The 19,204-nt window shown below is 41.5% G+C and overlaps 3 protein-coding genes across 7 annotated transcripts; all 3 read right to left on the bottom strand.

Moving 5' to 3' along the window:
* Positions 1 to 210: 210 nt before the first annotated feature.
* On the bottom strand, positions 211 to 8,884 carry eva1bb (eva-1 homolog Bb (C. elegans)). 2 transcript variants are annotated; one of them, XR_013078449.1, is made up of 4 exons: positions 8,181 to 8,884; positions 4,022 to 4,175; positions 2,049 to 2,870; positions 234 to 2,007 (listed from the first exon to the last, which is right to left on the bottom strand). XR_013078449.1 is itself a non-coding variant. In XM_076755395.1 (3 exons), exons 2-3 carry the CDS (start codon positions 4,086 to 4,088, stop codon positions 2,452 to 2,454), a joined length of 486 nt encoding a protein of 161 aa, XP_076611510.1. In that variant the 5' UTR covers positions 4,089 to 4,175; positions 8,181 to 8,884; the 3' UTR covers positions 211 to 2,451. The 2 variants fall into 2 exon arrangements, 1 of the variants encoding a protein (XP_076611510.1); XM_076755395.1 differs by having other exon boundaries at positions 211 to 2,870.
* Positions 8,885 to 9,237: 353 nt separating this feature from the next.
* lsm10 (LSM10, U7 small nuclear RNA associated) lies at positions 9,238 to 12,363 on the bottom strand. The gene is made up of 2 exons (XM_076754823.1): positions 12,236 to 12,363; positions 9,238 to 11,511 (listed from the first exon to the last, which is right to left on the bottom strand). Exon 2 carries the CDS (start codon positions 11,471 to 11,473, stop codon positions 11,060 to 11,062), a length of 414 nt encoding a protein of 137 aa, XP_076610938.1. The 5' UTR covers positions 11,474 to 11,511; positions 12,236 to 12,363; the 3' UTR covers positions 9,238 to 11,059.
* A 616-nt stretch (positions 12,364 to 12,979) lies between these two features.
* oscp1a (organic solute carrier partner 1a) lies at positions 12,980 to 18,316 on the bottom strand. Of its 4 annotated transcripts, none has more exons than XM_076754862.1 (11): positions 17,992 to 18,316; positions 17,771 to 17,800; positions 16,914 to 17,068; positions 16,451 to 16,618; positions 16,191 to 16,271; positions 15,999 to 16,102; positions 14,954 to 15,082; positions 14,793 to 14,847; positions 13,703 to 13,848; positions 13,558 to 13,618; positions 12,980 to 13,408 (listed from the first exon to the last, which is right to left on the bottom strand). In XM_076754862.1, the coding sequence occupies exons 1-11, from the start codon at positions 18,101 to 18,103 to the stop codon at positions 13,292 to 13,294; spliced, it is 1,158 nt and encodes a 385-aa protein (XP_076610977.1). In that variant the 5' UTR covers positions 18,104 to 18,316; the 3' UTR covers positions 12,980 to 13,291. The 4 variants fall into 4 exon arrangements, with proteins under 4 accessions (XP_076610977.1, XP_076610976.1, XP_076610979.1 ...); XM_076754861.1 differs by having other exon boundaries at positions 17,986 to 18,316; XM_076754864.1 differs by lacking the exon at positions 17,771 to 17,800.
* Between the last annotated feature and the right edge of the window lie 888 nt (positions 18,317 to 19,204).

Genomic DNA, 19,204 nt, shown 5'->3' on the forward strand with positions numbered 1-19,204 from the left:
GAAACATGTTCATAGATGCAAAGTCAATTTTTTTCCTTCTTCTGATCTTAAAACCCAATATGTATGAAAGTATTGTGGTGACAACTTTCAGCTTGGACACAGACTGTGCCGGCACATTCCATACAGGGCTGCAACCATTAATTCATCTGTCAATCGTTATTTTTTTTTGATAGTTTTATCCATACAATGGCAGAAAGTAGTGAAAAATTCAAATTTCCTAGAGCCCAGTGTGACATATTTGAAGAGCTTGTTTAATCTGACCAACAGTCAGTTTACTGTAAAATACAACAAAGAAAAGTATCAAATCCTAACACACAAAAACACATTCAACACTCAGATACAAAGCATTTTAAAATCTGTTATATTGAACCATTTTTCAGTTCAAAATTACATTTATGAGGAATTTAACATGTTAAATATGTATTTTGAGCTGATAAAACAGTTGTGACAGTTCGTCGCTCACACACCATCAGGCCATGTAACTCAGTATTGAGAGTTTTCTCTAAAACCTCCAACAATCTCCAATTCAGCCGCTCAATGGACAGTGAACACAAGCACTACAGTTGTAACAGTCGGCCTTTTCATGGACGGAGGAGGAAACTCCAGCCCGCAGAAAATAGACCGTCTCCTGGGACATCACTTGGATCCACTTGGGGAAGCTCTGCATTGGTAAAATCTACAGTACGGCTGAGGTAAATGGCTCTTTCATGGACCCAGACAGACACGTCTTCAGCCCAGAGAGCTGCAGTGTTGGAAGTGAAACTGGGAGGGAAAGGTACTGGGAGTTGTGGAAAGGGACACACAGGAAGTGATGGGGTCAGAGATGCATGTCAGCGTAAAGGCTGGGAAAAGGGTTTCTGTGGGAAGCCCTCTTCTCTGATTAACCACAATGAAACTTCCTCAGTGGGAGCAGTTTGACATTATGGCCGCAACTAATTACTGATTTCCTTTGTGACTGATATACAGATTATTTTCTCCAGTGATCATTTGGCTTGAAAATGGAAATAAGTGAAAGGTCATAATTCTTGATAATAATTCAATTTGCTGTCATATAAGACAAAGAAATAAGCAAATTTATACGATTTGAGGCTGGAACCAGAGAGCGTTTAGCATTTCTGCTTTAAAATGACTGCGGGGGCCCGACTATTTCTTGGGTGCGACCACCGACTTAGTGGAGCACGCCCAGGTTGCCTGGCAACCTCAAAACGACACACTGAAATGCCGGTAGATGCTAAGCTAATTATGCTAAGTCGATATCGGTGTCGGTCTCATCTCATTCTCAACGAGAAAGCAAATAAGCGGATCGACCGATGCATCTACCGATAAATAAAAAAGGCCAGTTGTTGATTTAAAAAGTGGTGAAAGTTTTAATTATCCTTGTAATGATACGGTAAAATACAGATGAAGCCAAATATGACGGGTACAAACATGTCTCATGTCACAGGTAATATAATAAATCTACAGAAGACAGAAGTGCACAAGACGTACTGAAATGTTTAATTAATTAAAGGTTTTTAACTCAGCGCATTATTATATTTTTCCCTGCTTCTTTTCATGAAGCAATTGATTGATCTTTTTTTTTTTTTTTTATTCCTGCAGTTATTTTAGGACTTCACCCAAACACTGTTCTAATTTGACACTTGTCAGTGAGGACAAACTGATGTTTATTGATCAATAAAGACGTGAAAAGAAGCAAAATAAAATAACATTGATAACGCTGAGCTGAGGTTTAAAGATGTATTCAGTCATTTGAAGATATTGTGGATAAATTGTACATTTGTCTGTTTTTATTCATACGATCACTTACAATGTATTATTTATTTATGGACTGTAGGAAAGTTATTATGGGGTGGGGGGGGCTCAGAAAAGGGAGGATTATAATTTCTCTTTTGGCTGAAAGTAGTTTGGTCCAGACTGAAAAATCTCAGCCACTATTTGATGTATTGCCTTTCAGTTTTGTACATTCATGGTCACCAGAGGATCAATCCTACTGACTTTAGTGGCCTCCTGACTTTTTTAGTGCCTCTAGCAGGTCAGTAAGTTTTCACTATACCAGCAAAATATCTCAACATCTGATACATGGATTGGCACAAAAACTGGTGCAAGCCTTCATTTCCCAAATGGAAAATCCTTTAGTGATCCCGTGATGTTCCTCTGGTGCCACCATAAGGTTAGCATGTGGCTATGATGAACGGGAATCACTTTGCTGATCCCTTTGCTATGTAGCAAATGTTAACATGCTAACAGGCTAAACTAAGATGGTAGACACGGTGAACATCATATCTGAGTTATTTCCATTCCCCAAATCATTTTCATACAGTCTCTGATATTAATATTGAGCACTTTGGGTTGCCATACCAATCAAGGTGAAAATTTCTATCCAGTGCACAGTGCATCTCCTGCCCTGTGCAGTCTGTCAGAGGGATTTTTAGGGCACAGTCAAAGCGTCTGTTAGTGGTAATGCACTCGCCCAATAGTCCCCGTCCCTGTGACCAGGATGTCCGGCTGCCCGTTCCTCCAGATCTCCCTGACGATTCGCTCCCTCTCCTCCAGACGTCGGGCCTTCTCTAGCTCCTCAGCCGACGCGAACACATTCACGCTCCTCAGAGTACCGTTAGACTGGCTGCTGCGATCACTCATGGGCCCCATTGTCATTTTAGGGATCTCAGCCTCCTCCACATCCTCCTCCGCGATACTCTCATCATCCTCTTCCTCGCTAGACTCCTTCAGCTGTCTCCTCTCGGGAGAAGGGGGAGGCCTGGGGTGGCGGCGAGTCCTGCAGGCGATGCCCGCCACCAGGAGGCACAGCGCCATGAGGAGGCCGAAACAGACGCCCATCATGAAGTAGAGGGCGAAGCTCTCTGGGTTTGCTGTGAGGACAGAAACAGCACTACATTTCAGATTTCAGGGACACACTGTACTTTTTAACTTCAATACATTTATCTGACATCTTACTTTCCAGATTAACATTTTACATCAAAAAACATAATAAACTCATGAAATTAAAAGAACTGTTTATGATTTAATCAGTGGTTCCCAAAGTTTTGGCCCATTTTCAGATCCACCAGAGAGACATTTCCCTCGTTTCCTTCAAATAACTCAGGCTCAACGAGGCAAAACTATCCAGTGTTTTACAAAAACAAGCAAAGACTAGAGAAAAATCCCAAAAATGAGCAAAAATTTGTGTAGCAGAACTTTGTTTTTTTCCTCTTTCTCATTGCATTAATCATCTCAAGATCCCTCGCATTTGTCTTGCGACCCTCTGGAGGGGCCTGACCCTCATGCTGGTGAACTACCCTAAATTACATAAAGTAGTAGCAGTAGTAGTAGTACAATTTAATTTACTGGTGTGTGTAGTTGCATCAGTATTAACAGTATCTTCATACATCACTCACAGGGGCTGTTTCTCTCCAGACTTCTACTGGAGTTTTACATTAATGCATTGATACTACATGATGAGAGTTTGCCTGACCAGAAACACACCAAAGTCAGTGCTGTCTGTCATTTAGCCTAAAGGTTTGAGCAGCAGAAATTCAGCAGTGTGAGCAGATACACTGAGAAAGTGCAGCAGCGATGAGAGCCAAAGAAAACAGGACACTGAAGTCCCCGGAACGGATTCAGGCTAGACGGTGAAATGAATCCTGAAAGCACGAAAGAAAAGTCTTCTGTTGGGATCTGCAGTGATTTCGAGCAGCAGTTGGAGCAGGAGGAGCAACTACAGCGAGCAAGAAAACTGTGAAATGCTCCTTTAATATGAGGCCGACTTCTTTAATCGAAGCAAATCTTTTTGTCACCTTTGGACAGAGCCTGGCTAACTGTTTCCCCCTGTTTCCAGTCTTTGTGCTAAGCTAAGCTGACTGGCTGCTTGTGGTAGCTTTATATTTGCTGTACAGACATGAAAGTGACCTGAAGAAGTAAAACTATACAGTATTTTGATCAGAGGCAAGTCTGAAAAAAAAATGTAGTTTCAGTGTCATGTGGTGACCATCGAGTCCTGAACCGCAGTTACACTGAGTTTTACCTTTGATGTGAGCGTAGGTCGCCATGCTGTTACTGAGCAGCTCCATATCTCTCTTAACAGGCTCCATCCTGATTCACTGTGGGCTCAAATATCTACCATCTCCAGGACTTTCTTCTACACCCTGAACCGCTGGACCGTCCACCAACAACGGATCCTGTCACAAGAAAAACACAAGCAGACAGTTGGTTTAGGATTAATGTTTCAATCTGACACAATATTCTTTGATGGAGGAACAAATAGTGTCACTTTTAAAGCCACTAGGGAAGTCTGAGTCCGGCAGATACCAAAACCCTGACAAAATGTGTTCCCACCCATCATTCCCGCGATCTAAACTGGTGTCAGAGGTCAGGAGAGGCGAACATGTTGTTCCTCGTAAGTGTTTTACACTCAGGCCTGCGGTCAGGACGACGTGGGGCCCTGTCTGATAGGGATGTTTACATTTATGACATCAGTGCCTGAGGAGGCTCTTTTCCGGCATCCAGGAAATGCTTTTTTTTTAGCCTTTCCCACAGAAAAAGTGACAAGACAGATTTCACATGTTCACTCAGACTGAACCACGTGTCCACTGGGAGAAACTACAGCTAATAAAAGCTGCTGCTACAAAGGAAATTTTCATTGTCTTTTATTTTGAAATATCTGTGAGTTTTGAATGATGGAAACTTCTAACTAACAGCTTTATTTTATGGGCTTCTGCTGGTGTTTAGCTTTTCTTCATAAATACTTGATGGTTTACTAAAAAAGTCAGTAAGGACACTAAAAAAGATGGATTTCTGTATGTGGTCACTGTTGTCCCACTAAAGAAGCAGAGGAGCCAGATACAAAACATTAAGGCTCACTGCGGATGGTGGTGAATCAGCTCCAGAGTCACAAACAATAACTTTTTGGAGACAAAAACACTTCTGATAAACGTCTGTTTGTGAAGTTTAATCGGTTGCGACATTCCAGTCGTAGTTTGACTGACGTGCATCAGTTCGAGTACTGACGTGTGATTTCCTGTTAGTATAAAGTGGTTCAGTATATTGATTCACTGTAGACAGCCTGCAAAAACAGTCACAATACGAACGCCAACACTGAGGTTTAGCAGGTGTCATGTTTGCTTTGTTTAGTGGGATCCAGAATTACAGATGTTAGCATGCTAATGTTTGCTCATTAGCACTAAAGACAAAGTGCAGCTGAGGCTCATTTGAGTGTCTTTAGTTCTGCAGGTGTTGTACAAATGAAAATTCAAGTTATGCGACAACCACAGTTCCTCTTCAGGGCAATCCATCCAGTGGATGTCGAAGCATTTCACTTAAAACCATAAATGTCACCCTAATGGTGGTGCTGGAGCAGGGATTCCTCCCTTTGAGGGCCAAAACTAAGATGCAAAATGATTTCCCGAGTTTCCTTAATTGACTAATTAACTAGTATTTTACCTCACAGCATGAACAGCAATTTATATTATAAGATTTTTTAAACTATTTTTTGCTAAAGAGATCTCACGGGCCACGTCAAAGCTTGAGGTGGCCCAACTCTGGCCCCCAGGCCCTACTTTAGGCAGCCCTGTGCCAGAGTTAATATCACCAGATGACCGAAGTAATCAGGATTCATCCACTGAGAACCATGAATGTCTATACAGTATTTTACGACAGTCCATCAAAGAGACTTTCGGGCGTTTCACTGGATAACCGAACATTTTGACCTGATGGTGGCGCTACAGGAGCAGTCAGGGAATCGCTAAGTTCACCGTATGTTTGGACCGACTTCTTTGCCAATCCTGAGAGACATTTCTGTGCGGGCCGTGTGGTCAGCACTAACAGTAACGTGCGTCCAGAAACAATGGCGCTGGTTATTCTGGACAATCCACAGACCTCACTGGAGCTACTTTCTACTGAAAAAATAGTCCCTATTTTTGTAATTTGGGTGAACCAATCCTTCAGGAGTGTGCGAGACTCAGGCTGAACTGGGGGATTTGGTATGAAGCTCGGGCGCAGATGGTCCCACGGTTACAGTAAAGCTTGATGTAAACATGATGACTGATATCTCCCACCCCCTCACATTCCCTGTCATTACAACAACAGTGTGCGTGGGAGCTCGATGTTTTGCTTTCTGGTGCTTTCTCTCCAGGGAGAACGAAATCATGCCCCTGCTCCAGTCGCTGCCACTGGGGGCTCGAGTCTCTCCCGCCCTGATCTTTATCCTGGTCACTCTTGGCAGAGCCTGTACGCTCTCAAAGGCTTTCTTCTCTGTTTTGTTTGGGGGGCAGTTACAGCGATAGCCGTTTTGGTGTCTGAGTCAGGGCCCGCTGACTCATGGGAACCGATGGGCCTCCACCGGCGCTGCCTTCTGTTCGGCATTTAACTCACCGACAGAACACGCACGACTCCATCTGCACCCTCCATTTGCAGCCCCCAGACCTTAACAACATAAATGGGCAATTTAGTTTTCGGTTGAGCTGGTGTAAAGTCAAACTGTTTGTTTTAATTACAGACGGGCCTTTACACCCGATCAGAGCGATCACTCCTTTATCACAATGCAGACATGACCCTCGTATCAGTATTTAAAGGAATAGTTTGACATTTTCTGATATATTCATTTTCTTGTCAAGAGTTGCAGCAGCCGCTTAGCTTAACATAAAGTTTGCAAACAGCCAGCTTGGCTCTGTCCAGAGGTAAAAAAACAAAACAAAACAAAACAAAAAAACACATCTAGAAATCACAAATTTACACGTTATATCTTGTTTCCGTAAAAACACCAGTTTGTTGTTTTATGGGGGTTTTGTGCCAAGACGTTTCTAGCAGTGGGTGGTTGGTTTATATATGGATTCAAACAAGATATAACATGTTGGATGGATTTTGGATTTTTTTTTTTACCGTTAGACAGAGCCAGGCTAGCTGTTCCCCCCCATTTCCAGTCTCTGTGCTAAGCTAAGCTAACTGGCTGCTGGCTGTAGCTTCACACTGAATGGTATCGATCGTTGCTCTAAGTCTCTAAAAGTGAAAGCATCATTTTCTTAAGAAAAGAGAAACTGGTCAGCCGGTGCTGTAAGAATATTTCTACTTGTTTCAAACACAAGACACATTGTTTAAAAGCAAAATCAAGTTAAATTTTTCCTGATTCTCGTGCTCTTTGCACTCTCTCATGGTTTAAGATCCAGACACTAATTACTGGAAACTTCTTCAAACAAGTTAATTTCTATAGGAAACAGGCTGACAGGTCCTTTTCCTCTTGTTCTAAGAACAGTTTTATGACCTAATCAGACTCTTTGCAGAGCCACAGTCGACTAATTATACAAACAACACTAATAAGTTTAACAAAATGGTATCCTCGCAGAAGCACAGCCACACTCTTCTTGTTTTCTCACTTGCAGAATAAAACTATACATACATTTTTACGCAGAGCTCCACAGAGCGACAGGCAGTTTGTGGTGAAGTTTGTCCGAGCTTGGAAGCACAACACAAATACCAAAGGGAGACAAATGTCCATTTTATGCAGCCGCGGTCTCCGGCAGACAGATTTAACACCTAACGTTTCCAGACAAGTCCAATAACTTCTCGACTTAACTATACACATGCAAAGCCCGGCAGCTGCAGCTGTTTATGTAACCCCATAAAGTGCGCTGCCGTTCAACCCTCCAACACTTCCTGCTTAGATAATCCTATTTAAGTCAAAAGATGAAACCTGAAACATTTGAAAATAAGACTTGTTATTTTACAGTAGTCACACCTGCTTCCACTAATGTTTACAGTCTCTCAGGCGGGAGGTGACGTTAAAAATCATCGGCATCCAGCAGAGGAGAAAGCAAATTTAAGACGGGTAGAGACAGTCTAAAAATACATGAAACAAGCTGCGTTTTCTCCGTGACTTTATATTCAAAGTGTTAAAGATTTGAGGAGCGCAGTAGCTACTGCACCAATAAAGAAGTTTATGGTCTGTGGTACTGTACAGAACAGGGTGCAGGCCCTACTAATGAGCTAGTTTGTTGCCTTGTATACTGACTGACAGCAGAGTAAATGCAGTATATTGGGGAAGATCCTTGTGAAAATGTTTTAAATCTGAGTTTGCAAACAGGCAGAAAGTCCCTGTAATGTGCAATAAAAACCTGATGTACGTGAAAACCGAATATATCTGAAGAGTATAAGACAAACAGAAGACTGTGTGAAGTCAGACCATCACTCACCTCAGTCCTGGATGAGAGCTGCACAGGTTTGACCAACACAAAGTTTCCACTGGGAGACAAAGGGCTCAGATGCAGATCTGGACCTGGTCTGTCAGAAAACACTTGGATAAGATCCCATAATGTGGACAGAGACGCAGTGAGAGGCTGCAGAGGAGCTGATGTAGCTGCTGGACTGCCGGAGAGGGAGCAGCACTCCACTACGATCCACTCCCTGTCATCCTTCAGAGGAGGAGGACCTCACTCACACTGAGGAGGAGGTGTTTCCCTTTCCTGAGAGATAAGTGAATGCACCACTGGCATCTGACTCCAAAATAAAAGCCCCCGAATGCAGAGTCCTCACTTTCATAGAAATCCCCCTTTACTGGAGCTACCCTGCCTCTGTGCAGATGAGCCTCACTGCTGACCGGAGGGAGGTGATCTCTCCTCTGCCGGCCACAAACGCACCACAGTGAGCTCTGTTCACCGCTAAGCCGGGAGGGTGGAACAGGAAATAGCTCGTCGGCTGCTATGGGCGCAGGCTGCAGCACTTCGTGGATTAATTGAGCTCTTTGTATTTTAATCTCAGCGTTGAGGGAGGGGAGAAGCAAACAGTGGAGGGGCACCGAGGGGCTGTTGTTTGGTGGAAAGTAATCAAGTTTACTCCTATATTGTAATTAAGTCGAATCATTGTTCCATTTTATGGCAATTTAGACTATATTTAATCATTTTAGTCCATGGTCTTCAATTGTTGTTATTCTTATAAATAACATCAAGCTAATTCAGCCCAGTGGTTCCCAACCTTGGGGTCAGGCCCCTCCTAAGGGTCACAAGATAAATCTGAGGGGCCGTGAGAACGGAAGAGGGGAAAAAATAAAAAAAATAAAGTTCAGCTACAAAACTTTGTTTTAATCTTTTCAGGCTTTTTCTCTTTTGTTGTGAAATGTTGGACATTTTCATTTCTTCAGTATCATTTAAATGAAAAGGTGAGAAGTTCAGAGGAGAAATGTCTCTTTGGTGGAGCTGAAAACAACTTGTATACATCTTAAATGTCCCTGAAGGCATCACAAGCCAAAAAGGTAGCGAAACACGAGTTTAATCTTTAACAATGTGTTGTATTTTTATCAGTTTAAGACCTTTATTTGATATAAAATCTGAATCTGTACAGTAACTACAAAGCTGTGAAATAAATGAAACGTAGCAGCACAGGAGAATCAAGTCACTTAAACTAGAACATTCAAGTATAAGTACCTCAGAATTGTACTTATATATATGTACTTTTGATGCTTTAAGTATATTTTGCTCATAATACTTATGTACTTTTACTTAGGTGCAGGATCTGAGCACTTCTTTAACCACTGCTGGAGTGTAAACCGGGTCATGTTCTGTATTGTAAAGGAATTGTTTATGCGGTCGAGCCTCTGTAAAGTGCTATTCTGAGTTTAGTGAGTGTTGATGTGGCACTTGGTCGTGTTTTTAGCAAAGCAGTAAGCGGTCATTATGTGGGCTGCTGTCATTCAGACGCTCTCAAGGTTGGTTTTAAAGCAGTCGAGAGAAAAATATGTCCCTAAAAACACAGTGAGGCCACAGCCAAAACAATGACCCAACCGCTGAGGGACATTCCTGTGTGCATACTGCTCTTAATTTACTGCAGTGTTTCAGTTGAAATGATACGGCTGGCGAAAGCACTCCCATCTATCTACAGAGCCGGGTTTATCTGCAGCGGCTGCCTCCGCCTGTGTTGTGTCAGGCCTGTCCTCTTCCTGACACTGTGTAGGAATAACATCACATTGCAAATTCCTCAAATTCCCAATCGTATTTGTGTATCGGGAGAACACTGGGACGGCAGTTTCCAAGTGAAACACTGTCTGCCTTTCACCCGCTCTGCTCGTTTCCATTGGCTGAGCGGGGTCCCATCCTGCCCGGCTGGGTGTCACAGGGGAGAGTGACAGCTCACTGATGCATGCAGCGGAGATGTTTGTGGGGTGGAAGCTGTGGAAACATGACTGCTTGTTTTTCCCTCCACCAGACTGGCACTGATCATGACTAATGTTTTCCTGCATATGGGCAGTTATTAACTTTGGGCTGGTTTCACACACACACACACACACACACACACACACACACACACACACACACACACACAGATGAGCGTTGTGGCGCATGCCAGGAATACTGAGGAGGAAACACACTCTGGGCTACACCTGCACCCACTGTTAATTGTAATATGTTCCTTTTAATTTTGGAGAGGTTTTTGATTTAATTATGAGCATCTTTATTTAGAATTTTTGTACGTTTTTCGAAATATGGTTCATACCTAAACCTAAAACCCAATGACCAAAAAAAGCACCTGCCTGATGAATGGGCCAATATCAGAACACATCTTCATCACTCTGCAGACAGAAGAATCAAAGGTGTGTAGAGCTGCAACAGCTGAGCTGATTAATCGAGTGTCAGAAAATTAATCAACTATTTTTATTATCGATGAACTGTTTCAGTCATTCTCTGGTTTTATAAATGTCAGTCTTTACTGCTTTTCTGTTTCACATCATTGTAAGTTCTTTGGTTTAGGCTGTTCGTCATATGTGTCCTAAGATATCTGAAGACGTCACTGGGCTCTGGGAAAGTGTAACGGTAGGCCTGAGGTGAAAGTAACCACTATTTCACAATAAAAGAAGAGAAAAAAAAAGTCAGAAAAACAATGTTTGTGTGTAACTGACTTCTGTTTTGATGCCTTGACTCATTTTGTGACTCCTCGGGTTGTAAACAGCTGAGTGAAACTTGTCCTCAAATCTGAGAAAAAAAAAAAAGAAAAATCACTTTTCACCTCCAAGTATTTTTGGACTTCTTGACGTTGCACAAGCAGTAACCAACAGAGTTTTGTATCCTTCTGTGAAAAAGAGTTATTTTTTCTTCTTGGCGTATTCATTTCTGCCTCCTCCATGACTGGCAAAGTTGTGGACTCTCTGGATCCTGGCCAGCTGGCTCTGGATGGTCTTCATTATGTCTATGTGGTCTGGGATGTGAACGTAGCGAACGTTCCTGCCGGTGATAAACAGGTCCTGCAGCTGCGTGAGCTGACCCCGTCTGTCCCGGTACAGCACATCCTCCAGGCGTACGTTCATGAAGGCGTCCACGCTCACCACGCGGCCCCGCGCCGTGCTCTCGTTCTTCATGTCCACCGTGGTCACCTCGCCCTGCAGACCCTGCAGCAGGACCACCATGCTGTTTTCTGTGATTGCGCGCTCCCGGATGGAGCTGATGACTTCGGTTAGAACCGGACCCGACGGCGGTGATTCATGTCCCTGTGACTCCATGAAATCTGATGAAGAGGATCTCCAGAGGTCAGGGATCCCTGCAGACAGGAAGACGTTAGCTTTGTTATTTATTGTGTAACGTTTGTCTAAAGCACGATATCTGTCTATGAGTTATGCTGCTGACACTGTGAACTGAGCCTTGTACTACTTGGTGAAAAGTAATTCCACTGATTCTGGACCTGTGGTCATTGAAGTAAAACTGACACGAACAGAAACCAAAAACTCTGAAAAATGAAAACTCACCAAAACAACTTCTACTTAGACATTTCTTCAGTATCATTAAAATGAAAATGTGAGAAGCACAACATGCTGTGCAGACTGACTGCTATCATTTCTCACATACAGCCATGGACGTGACCACACCTGCATTTAATAAAGCACGAATTAAGAGTCCTTCAGGATCTCAGAGATGCACAATGACTGATGGAGCACGTATTAAGAGACAGAGCAGTGGCTGTGGGAGGCAAACTTAAGCTCATAAAGCATTAAGCTACATAATGAACCTGTAACAGTCAAAAACAACGGGTTTTTACAACAACTGGTGGCGAGAGAAGAGAGGGTGTGAACGACAGTATTATGGAGAATATCACAAAGGATGCGTATTATTGTAGTTATTCATCTTCAGGTCAAAATGTGGCCGTTTTCATCATCAGACGCTAACAGAAGATAAAATTAGCAATCTTCACTGTTAGCTTTAGCAACACAGGCTCTGGGGACACATACTACACGGTTACTCTTACATGTACGGTGTGTTTGATTTACCTGCAGTAGTTAAATCCTTACTTAATCTGAAAAGCGTTGACAATGTTTACAGGAGGCGTTAAACTGCCCAAAGATATCGACAACAAGTTGGTTTTCCCGCAAGAAGTCCGAACGAGGAAGCGCAGCGTGATGACGTCACAACTTGCGTCGCAGGTTTGCTTCAACACGGAACAACACCGCCCTCTGCAGGCGGCTCCAGACAAAATTCATAAAGAGAATAATCAAATCTCACAATTATGATCAGAAGGATCATGAAAAACTGATAAAATAGTAATAAATACAAAAACAGATGCGTATATCATTAAAATTTCTAAAAATTAATAAATATACAATATGTTAATACAATCATACATTAGTCAGACTGTATATTTACACACAGTATGTTTCTACATGTACGTATACAACGTGTTTGCCTAAGTTTGTAGACCCTACGTCAGGGCCAGTTGCATAAAAACAGATCTTAATCTAAACAGATAAGAATTAAAGCTAAAAAAGTTAGAAATATACCTAAATCTAATCATCATCATCAACATCATCACCTTAAAAATTAATGAGTAATAGAGAAATCCAGTAAATAATAATAAATTCTGACTCTCCTGGAATCCTGTCAAGAGCCCAGCAACAGAATGACTAATTTAGTCTCAAACTGTGTAAAAAGCAGATCATAAATACTAAAATATGAATAAATGCTTTATTGAAAACATAAAATTATTATATAGAAAATACATTATCAAACATAGCAGTTTTACAATTTGTCATCCATTCATGTAATACTTCTCCACCTGCTTGCAAATCGAAACGTAGTTAAATTCAATAAAAAGTTGTTTTTTTTTATTGTCTCATGACAGTCAGTACATATGTGCTACAGTATAAAGTCAGATATATCTACTTCAATGTTCAACAACCAAGTGTAGAACATCAACAACTGCATACTTCAAAGCTTAAACAGAAGCTCACAGTGACAGGTAATGTGATTTCACCTGAGATAAAGAGTCTGGCATGAATCAGAGTTCTGCAGTACAGCTGAAAACATCTCACTGAACCTACAGAACGGGATCAGAGGTCGTCCATCATGGCCAGCAGGTCATCTCCTTTGTTGGTTTCTTCAGGCTGCTCCTCTCGTTCTGCAAACTCTCCAGCAATTCGGGCCAGCTGAGTCGCAGCCTCTTCATCCTAAATCAAACAAAAGCCAAACATGTCAGCAGTACGCATATTCATAATCTACAAATATCACATTTAATCTACTTATAATGATGTCTGATGCATTACAATAGATGTCAGTCCAGTAATGTCAGTGCATGGTGCTTTTAACCCTGCTGTACCTGCATCGCTTGAATATTTATCACTCCAAACAAGGACTCCTCAGCTCCACCTGAAGCTCCCCTGTTAACCACAATAAAAGTCATATTTGTGGGAATTAATGTGCTGTAAATGCAGACAATGAGTAAAGAAAAGAAGGGCACTCACGCCTCCTCCTCCTCTTGGTCTGTAGTAAACAGATTGATCCGAAAGCCAGTTTCAGCTTTGGGCAAGTCCTCATACTTCATGCTGCCCATCAGACGAGCCAGCAGGTTCAGCTCCTCTTTGGCCAGCAGGTTGGGAGTGTCATCTGTCTGCAGCAGGAAGGAGGTGCACAGAAAGATGGTCTCAGTACAGTGTACTGTGCAGGGATGGAAAACGTATCCAGATCCTTTGCCTTAGCAAAAAGTGCCACATTGTAAAAATATTCAATTACAACATTCAAACACTTATAGAGTAAATGTACATAAGATTATCATCAAAATGTACATAAAGAATCAGAAGTAAAGGTACTTGTTACACAAAAATGGCACTTTGAGTGTTCTATTACTAAACATCATATTATTTGATCAGCACTGCTGATCAGGGGAGCTATTTTTAACTACAGTTGGGTAGTTTAATATTTAACAACGCATCACATTGGATGAACATACGGTTTGTATGTAAAATCGAACTGAACAACTGTGGTTAGACCAGCACCTGGCACGGTGTGTGTGAGTGTGTGCGAATGAGATAACATGAGATAAAAAGCTCTTTATAAATGCCGCTCTGTAGCACTTAAGGAGGGCTGCTTTGCATTTAGGTGAACCTGAAATTCTGCTGTTGGTTGAGCATATAGTCTGAATGTCAATACTCTGTCCGTGCTGGAGGTGAACATAGGTTGTATAAATCTTTCCCAAAGCTTCCAGACCTCTCCATAGGTTCTGGGGCACATGGGAGCACATGATGCAGTTCATGTTTTCTTAAAGCAGACCTATTGATTTTAATGTGGGTGTACTGTTGCCTGAGGAATTGTGCAGAATATTACTGTATGTCAGGAAAATGAATATGTAATATGAGGAATACACCTAAATCAAAACAAAAACTTCAGAAGCAGAAAACACAAGCAGGACATTCCTGTCTTCCACCAAGCCTTGTGAACCAACACTTAATGCTTGTGACACTTCAAACAAAGGTTCTGGCTTTAGTGCCACCTGAGGCTAAGTCTGTATATTAAATCATCTGTACCAGTCAGCAGAAGAAAAAGGCCTGTCATTACCTTGACAGAAGGAGCCTTGGATGTGTGTGTCTCCTCTGGATGATTCACAGTGTACCTTTAATTCATTGAACACACAGCAGTGTCATGTTCTAATCCACTTATTCAGTGGACTATTTTAAGTCAAAGCACATGTGGTGCGCTTGCATGCAGTTCATACACACATGTTCATGCCCAGTCTGGTGACTCTGTCTCCATGCAGGTCAAAAGATCCCTCTCTGATGGGGCTGGTGTAACTTCCTCCTGTGGGGAACTCACTTCGTCTCACTTCTCTGGCCTTACTGTCAAACGTCCTGTGGAAACAGGAAGCAGATGACAACACTCTGGAATATTGAGATATTTCCTACGAGCAGTAAGAGGAAATCTGAGATGCAAATTTAAGTATATTTAAAATTAAGACACGTCAGCATGTCAGCGGGGCCTTTGCAATTGCGTAAGACGTCTACAAGCCGCCACATCTGATGCTACTAATCAAGGTCGAGTGTAAAATTGGCTGTGTAAATAACAATAAGGTGGAAAAACAATTGGTGTCCATTGTCCATACTTTCCACTTACGCTGAGTGAATACAACTTTTTTATTGCTATTAGCTTTCCTAGCTAATCACCTCTGTTAGATTCAGTAAGGTAACTCTCAACGAGAAATTGTTTTGCTTCATTGCTTTTTCTGAGAAGCTAAAAGTTTCTAAGCTAATGTTAAAGTAACAAAATCTACAGCCATAGTGGTGCTTTGGGCTAAATGCTAAATGCCAATGATTAACATGCATTATGTTTGCTATATTTAGCATCTTAAGTTTGTTGTGTTAGCATGCTAAGATTTCACTAATTGGCACCATTAGCTCCACTGGCACGTCAAAGTTTTCACTTTTTCACATCCAGTGAAATATCTCTACTGAATGGATTGGCACAAAATTTGGTACAGACATCCATGGTTCACATAAATCATCATCATCATCATTTAGATTTATCCAGTACTTTGGTGTGTGACCAAATATCTGCAAAACTAACATTTCCATCAGTCTCAGCTCAAAAACATAAGTGGACAAATGGCTCTGGATGAAAAGTTAAGGAGTCACCACAGTTAGTACAATTCATCCTGAGAGGAAGATGAATGTTGTCTGACAGCACTTTGTATGTCAACATCATCATCATCATCATCATCATCATCATAATCATCATCAGAGCACATGTTGTGGCTCACCAGCTGCCTACCTAATAAGCCCTGGAACATCTATCCCATGAGGCACTGGGCCTGATGGTGACAGGGCAAAGCGTCCATTGGGATTCTGGACTTGACTTTTGAGGAAAAGTGACACCTAAGAGGGAATAAAAAAATGCTGATTGGAAAAAGGCTGTTATATTTTCGTCTCACTTGAATAGCTGAATGAAAAGGAGTGAACTCACGCGAACGTGCATGTCTTGAAAAAATATGAGTAGAGTTTGTCTGAGAAGCTGAAATTCACCTTCTGATAAAGATGAGTAAACCTACAACAAGAACAAGGCCAGGATGTACATACAATACAGACAATAACACTTCCAGCTAGACTAACTTAATCTACAGATCTGTTTAAACCACTGTAATGTGTCACAGCTGTATTTGATTTGAACATTAAATAATGGAATATGATAATTCAAGGTTGATTTAGTAAGAGCTCTCAATATACCTCAATGATCTTCCTATGTGTCTCTTCCACTTGGTTCACGACCACAGGAGTGTCTTTTACGAATTCCCTGATGGCATCTATGTGATTGTAAGAGATGAGCAGCAAATCCTTTGGCCGTGGACAAAGGAAGACTTGGTATTTGAACGCCATGATCATCAGCTCATAAAGCTACACAAGGAAAAAAGAAAGAAGATGATATGAACACACCTGTAATCAAACAACACTACTTTTGTGCTCCCATAACGACATGAAACTAGAATAAAAGATGCAGAATTAACAATGAGCATGTCAGAGTTGACTTTGAGGCTTGGCTCCTAAGACTTGACTTTGAACAGTTTAAAAGATTAAAACCTCAAGACTTGAGCTGGTACTATCCTGGAAACAACGAAAGTAGACAGGGTCAGACGGGCCTGTAGCCAAAATACTTTAATACTTTAACAACTTTAACTTATCTTGTACATACCCTGTCCATGCTGGCCGGGTTCAACCTCATGATGGAGGCGTGTGCTAACCGAGTTAGCACTGTTTTTAGTGTCCTGTGAGAATACAGCTGCTGAGGTTTGAGAAGTTCATCCATTAAGGATTTACTAAACATGGTCCGAACGATGTCATTCATAACTATGAATGGGGAAATAGACAGAAATAGAGATATGGTTAATTCTGGGATTTGCTATTGAAACTTTTTGGTTCACCATATAGGAAGAAATGGCACAGACAAACTTTGTTTTGTTAATGCAGCACAGACAGTACAGTACATGGAAATCAATAATAAAAACACATCTATAACCCACACTGTCATTTAAATGTAGCTTAATCCCACCAAATCACATGAATTCTACTAGAGTCAGAAGCTGATGGCAGTTATGGCTACTCTGCTAAGCTAGTGACCATTAGCAAGAGTTTAGCTAGGTTAATTTCTCTGCCACAATTGGATTAGTCCTAGCTACTGCTTCATTTAGTTATGAGAATTAAAACATAGAATTGAATTATCAGCATGTTTGTTTACCTTTGTTTTCATGCAGTATTACAATTAGAGTAAAATCTGAGCAAATTTAGTTTTAGCTAACTGGAGCTACCGTCCTGGCTAGCTAACACATATGTATAGTTTTGCTGTAGTTAGCTGTGCAGTTGTCTGTCTCTGACACTTTTCTGAAGTCTTTTCAGACAAAAGTTGACATGTATATGGCATAATCATTTTTTATATTCATATTCATATAATCTCACATCTGACCTCAGTTTATTCTAATGAGCACTACAGTAATGGACACCACAGGGGCAGAAGAAACTGACTAATGATGTACTGAAATATGCCATGGATACCTCTTTTCCTGTCATTTTCTGACCACACTCCTGCATGCGAGTTAGAAAGAAAAGAAAGAAAATAGCCTTGTCATTTGTTCTGTTCCACAAAAGAAATATGTGATGCACATGTTCAGTTTATAAGCAGACGTCTGACAGGTACAGCTTGTCAGGTGAAGGGATGACTGGGAGCTAAACACATACACACCGACCAAGCCTGTCAGGTCTCTAGCTACCTCTACCTTTCTCTGAATTGTCCTCAGACGTGTTGAGAGCTTGCAGGCGTTGGTCCAGTATGTAAAGCATCTCTCCACCAAGATTAATGATAACCAGAGGCAGAGTTCTCACAGACATCTTGCAACGACAAAGAAGGGATTAACCCTTGGGCAAAGGCTGGTGCAGAAGTAGGTGTTAGAAGCAGTTGAGCCCCTTGCGGATCAAAAGCACTCTTGTCATTTCAGCGGCATTATCTGAGTGTTTCTTTCGTTAATTTCCACTTGCAACAAATTGTCCATGTTAAGTCTCGTCTGGTCATGCTTCTGCAGATAACCTGTGGCACTAAGATGCAACAGGTGGTCAGGAAGAGGATCAGCAGAGGCCGAACACAAGCTTATTGGCCAGGATAAGGATGATGTGACAGCACAGCAAAACCAACCACAGAAGCTAGCTATGGCATATACTGCATGTTTCTACCCTTCAATTTGTTAACAGATTACACAATAAGTTATAGCTAACTTGTGAGCTTCAGACTGAAGTAACAAAATCTGTGTACCAGCATCTGTAAGTGTTTGCCCCTTTGTCCAATGTTGATGCCGAGCCAAGCTAACTGGCTTGACATGAGACATGAGAGTGGTGTCAAACCTCTCATGACTCTCTGAAGAAAGTGAGGTCTACTTTCTCAAAATTACAAACAACTGCTTTGAGATTTGTTTTATTTGTGATTAATGGGCTTAGCCATGGGATGTATCTGCCTACATGGATATATGGATATTGCATACTGATATTTATTGCAATCAAAGTGACTGTCCTCACAAATCTTAGTTGGAATAATATATTGTATGTTATTGATGACTTCTACATGTAGTGTGTATAAAGGGTAGACAGCTGAAATGACATGTGCATCTCCATGACTGTTCATGAAGCCACATTTTACTAACTGAAGTGTTATGATATGACCTGTTTAACACTTTTGTAATGCCCATGTCTTTGTCTCTTTCTTTCTCTCTCTCTCTCTCTCTCTCTCTCTCCCTTCCAGTCCAAATGCAAGATTAGAGAGTAGTAACATGCAAATGAAAGTTTATCTTTATGCTCACTGTCACTGCTGCTCACTCCAAGAGAGACAATTGCCTTTTTATCACAGTCATGTCGACAGTTTCTGAGGCTCGTGAAACATTTTACAAATTGAAAGTTGAGACAAAAATGTGAAAACATCTGGGACAGAGAGCTAAACAGATC

This window comes from Chaetodon auriga, chromosome 17 (genome assembly GCF_051107435.1).
Source record: "Chaetodon auriga isolate fChaAug3 chromosome 17, fChaAug3.hap1, whole genome shotgun sequence".
In the NCBI taxonomy this organism is placed as follows: Eukaryota; Metazoa; Chordata; class Actinopteri; order Chaetodontiformes; family Chaetodontidae; genus Chaetodon; species Chaetodon auriga.

Excerpts from the sequence above, each read along its gene's own strand:
- eva1bb (XM_076755395.1), bottom strand. The coding sequence starts at position 4,088 with ATGGAGCCTGTTAAGAGAGATATGGAGCTGCTCAGTAACAGCATGGCG. Across the intron at positions 2,871-4,021 it reads GACCTACGCTCACATCAAAG|CAAACCCAGAGAGCTTCGCC; the intron begins GTAAAACTCAGT and ends CTGTCCTCACAG.
- lsm10 (XM_076754823.1), bottom strand. The coding sequence starts at position 11,473 with ATGGAGTCACAGGGACATGAATCACCGCCGTCGGGTCCGGTTCTAACC.
- oscp1a (XM_076754861.1), bottom strand. The coding sequence starts at position 18,103 with ATGTCTGTGAGAACTCTGCCTCTGGTTATCATTAATCTTGGTGGAGAG. Across the intron at positions 16,103-16,190 it reads TTCAAGACATGCACGTTCGC|GTGTCACTTTTCCTCAAAAG; the intron begins GTGAGTTCACTC and ends ATTCCCTCTTAG. Across the intron at positions 14,848-14,953 it reads ACCAGACTGGGCATGAACAT|GTACACTGTGAATCATCCAG; the intron begins GTGTGTATGAAC and ends AATGAATTAAAG.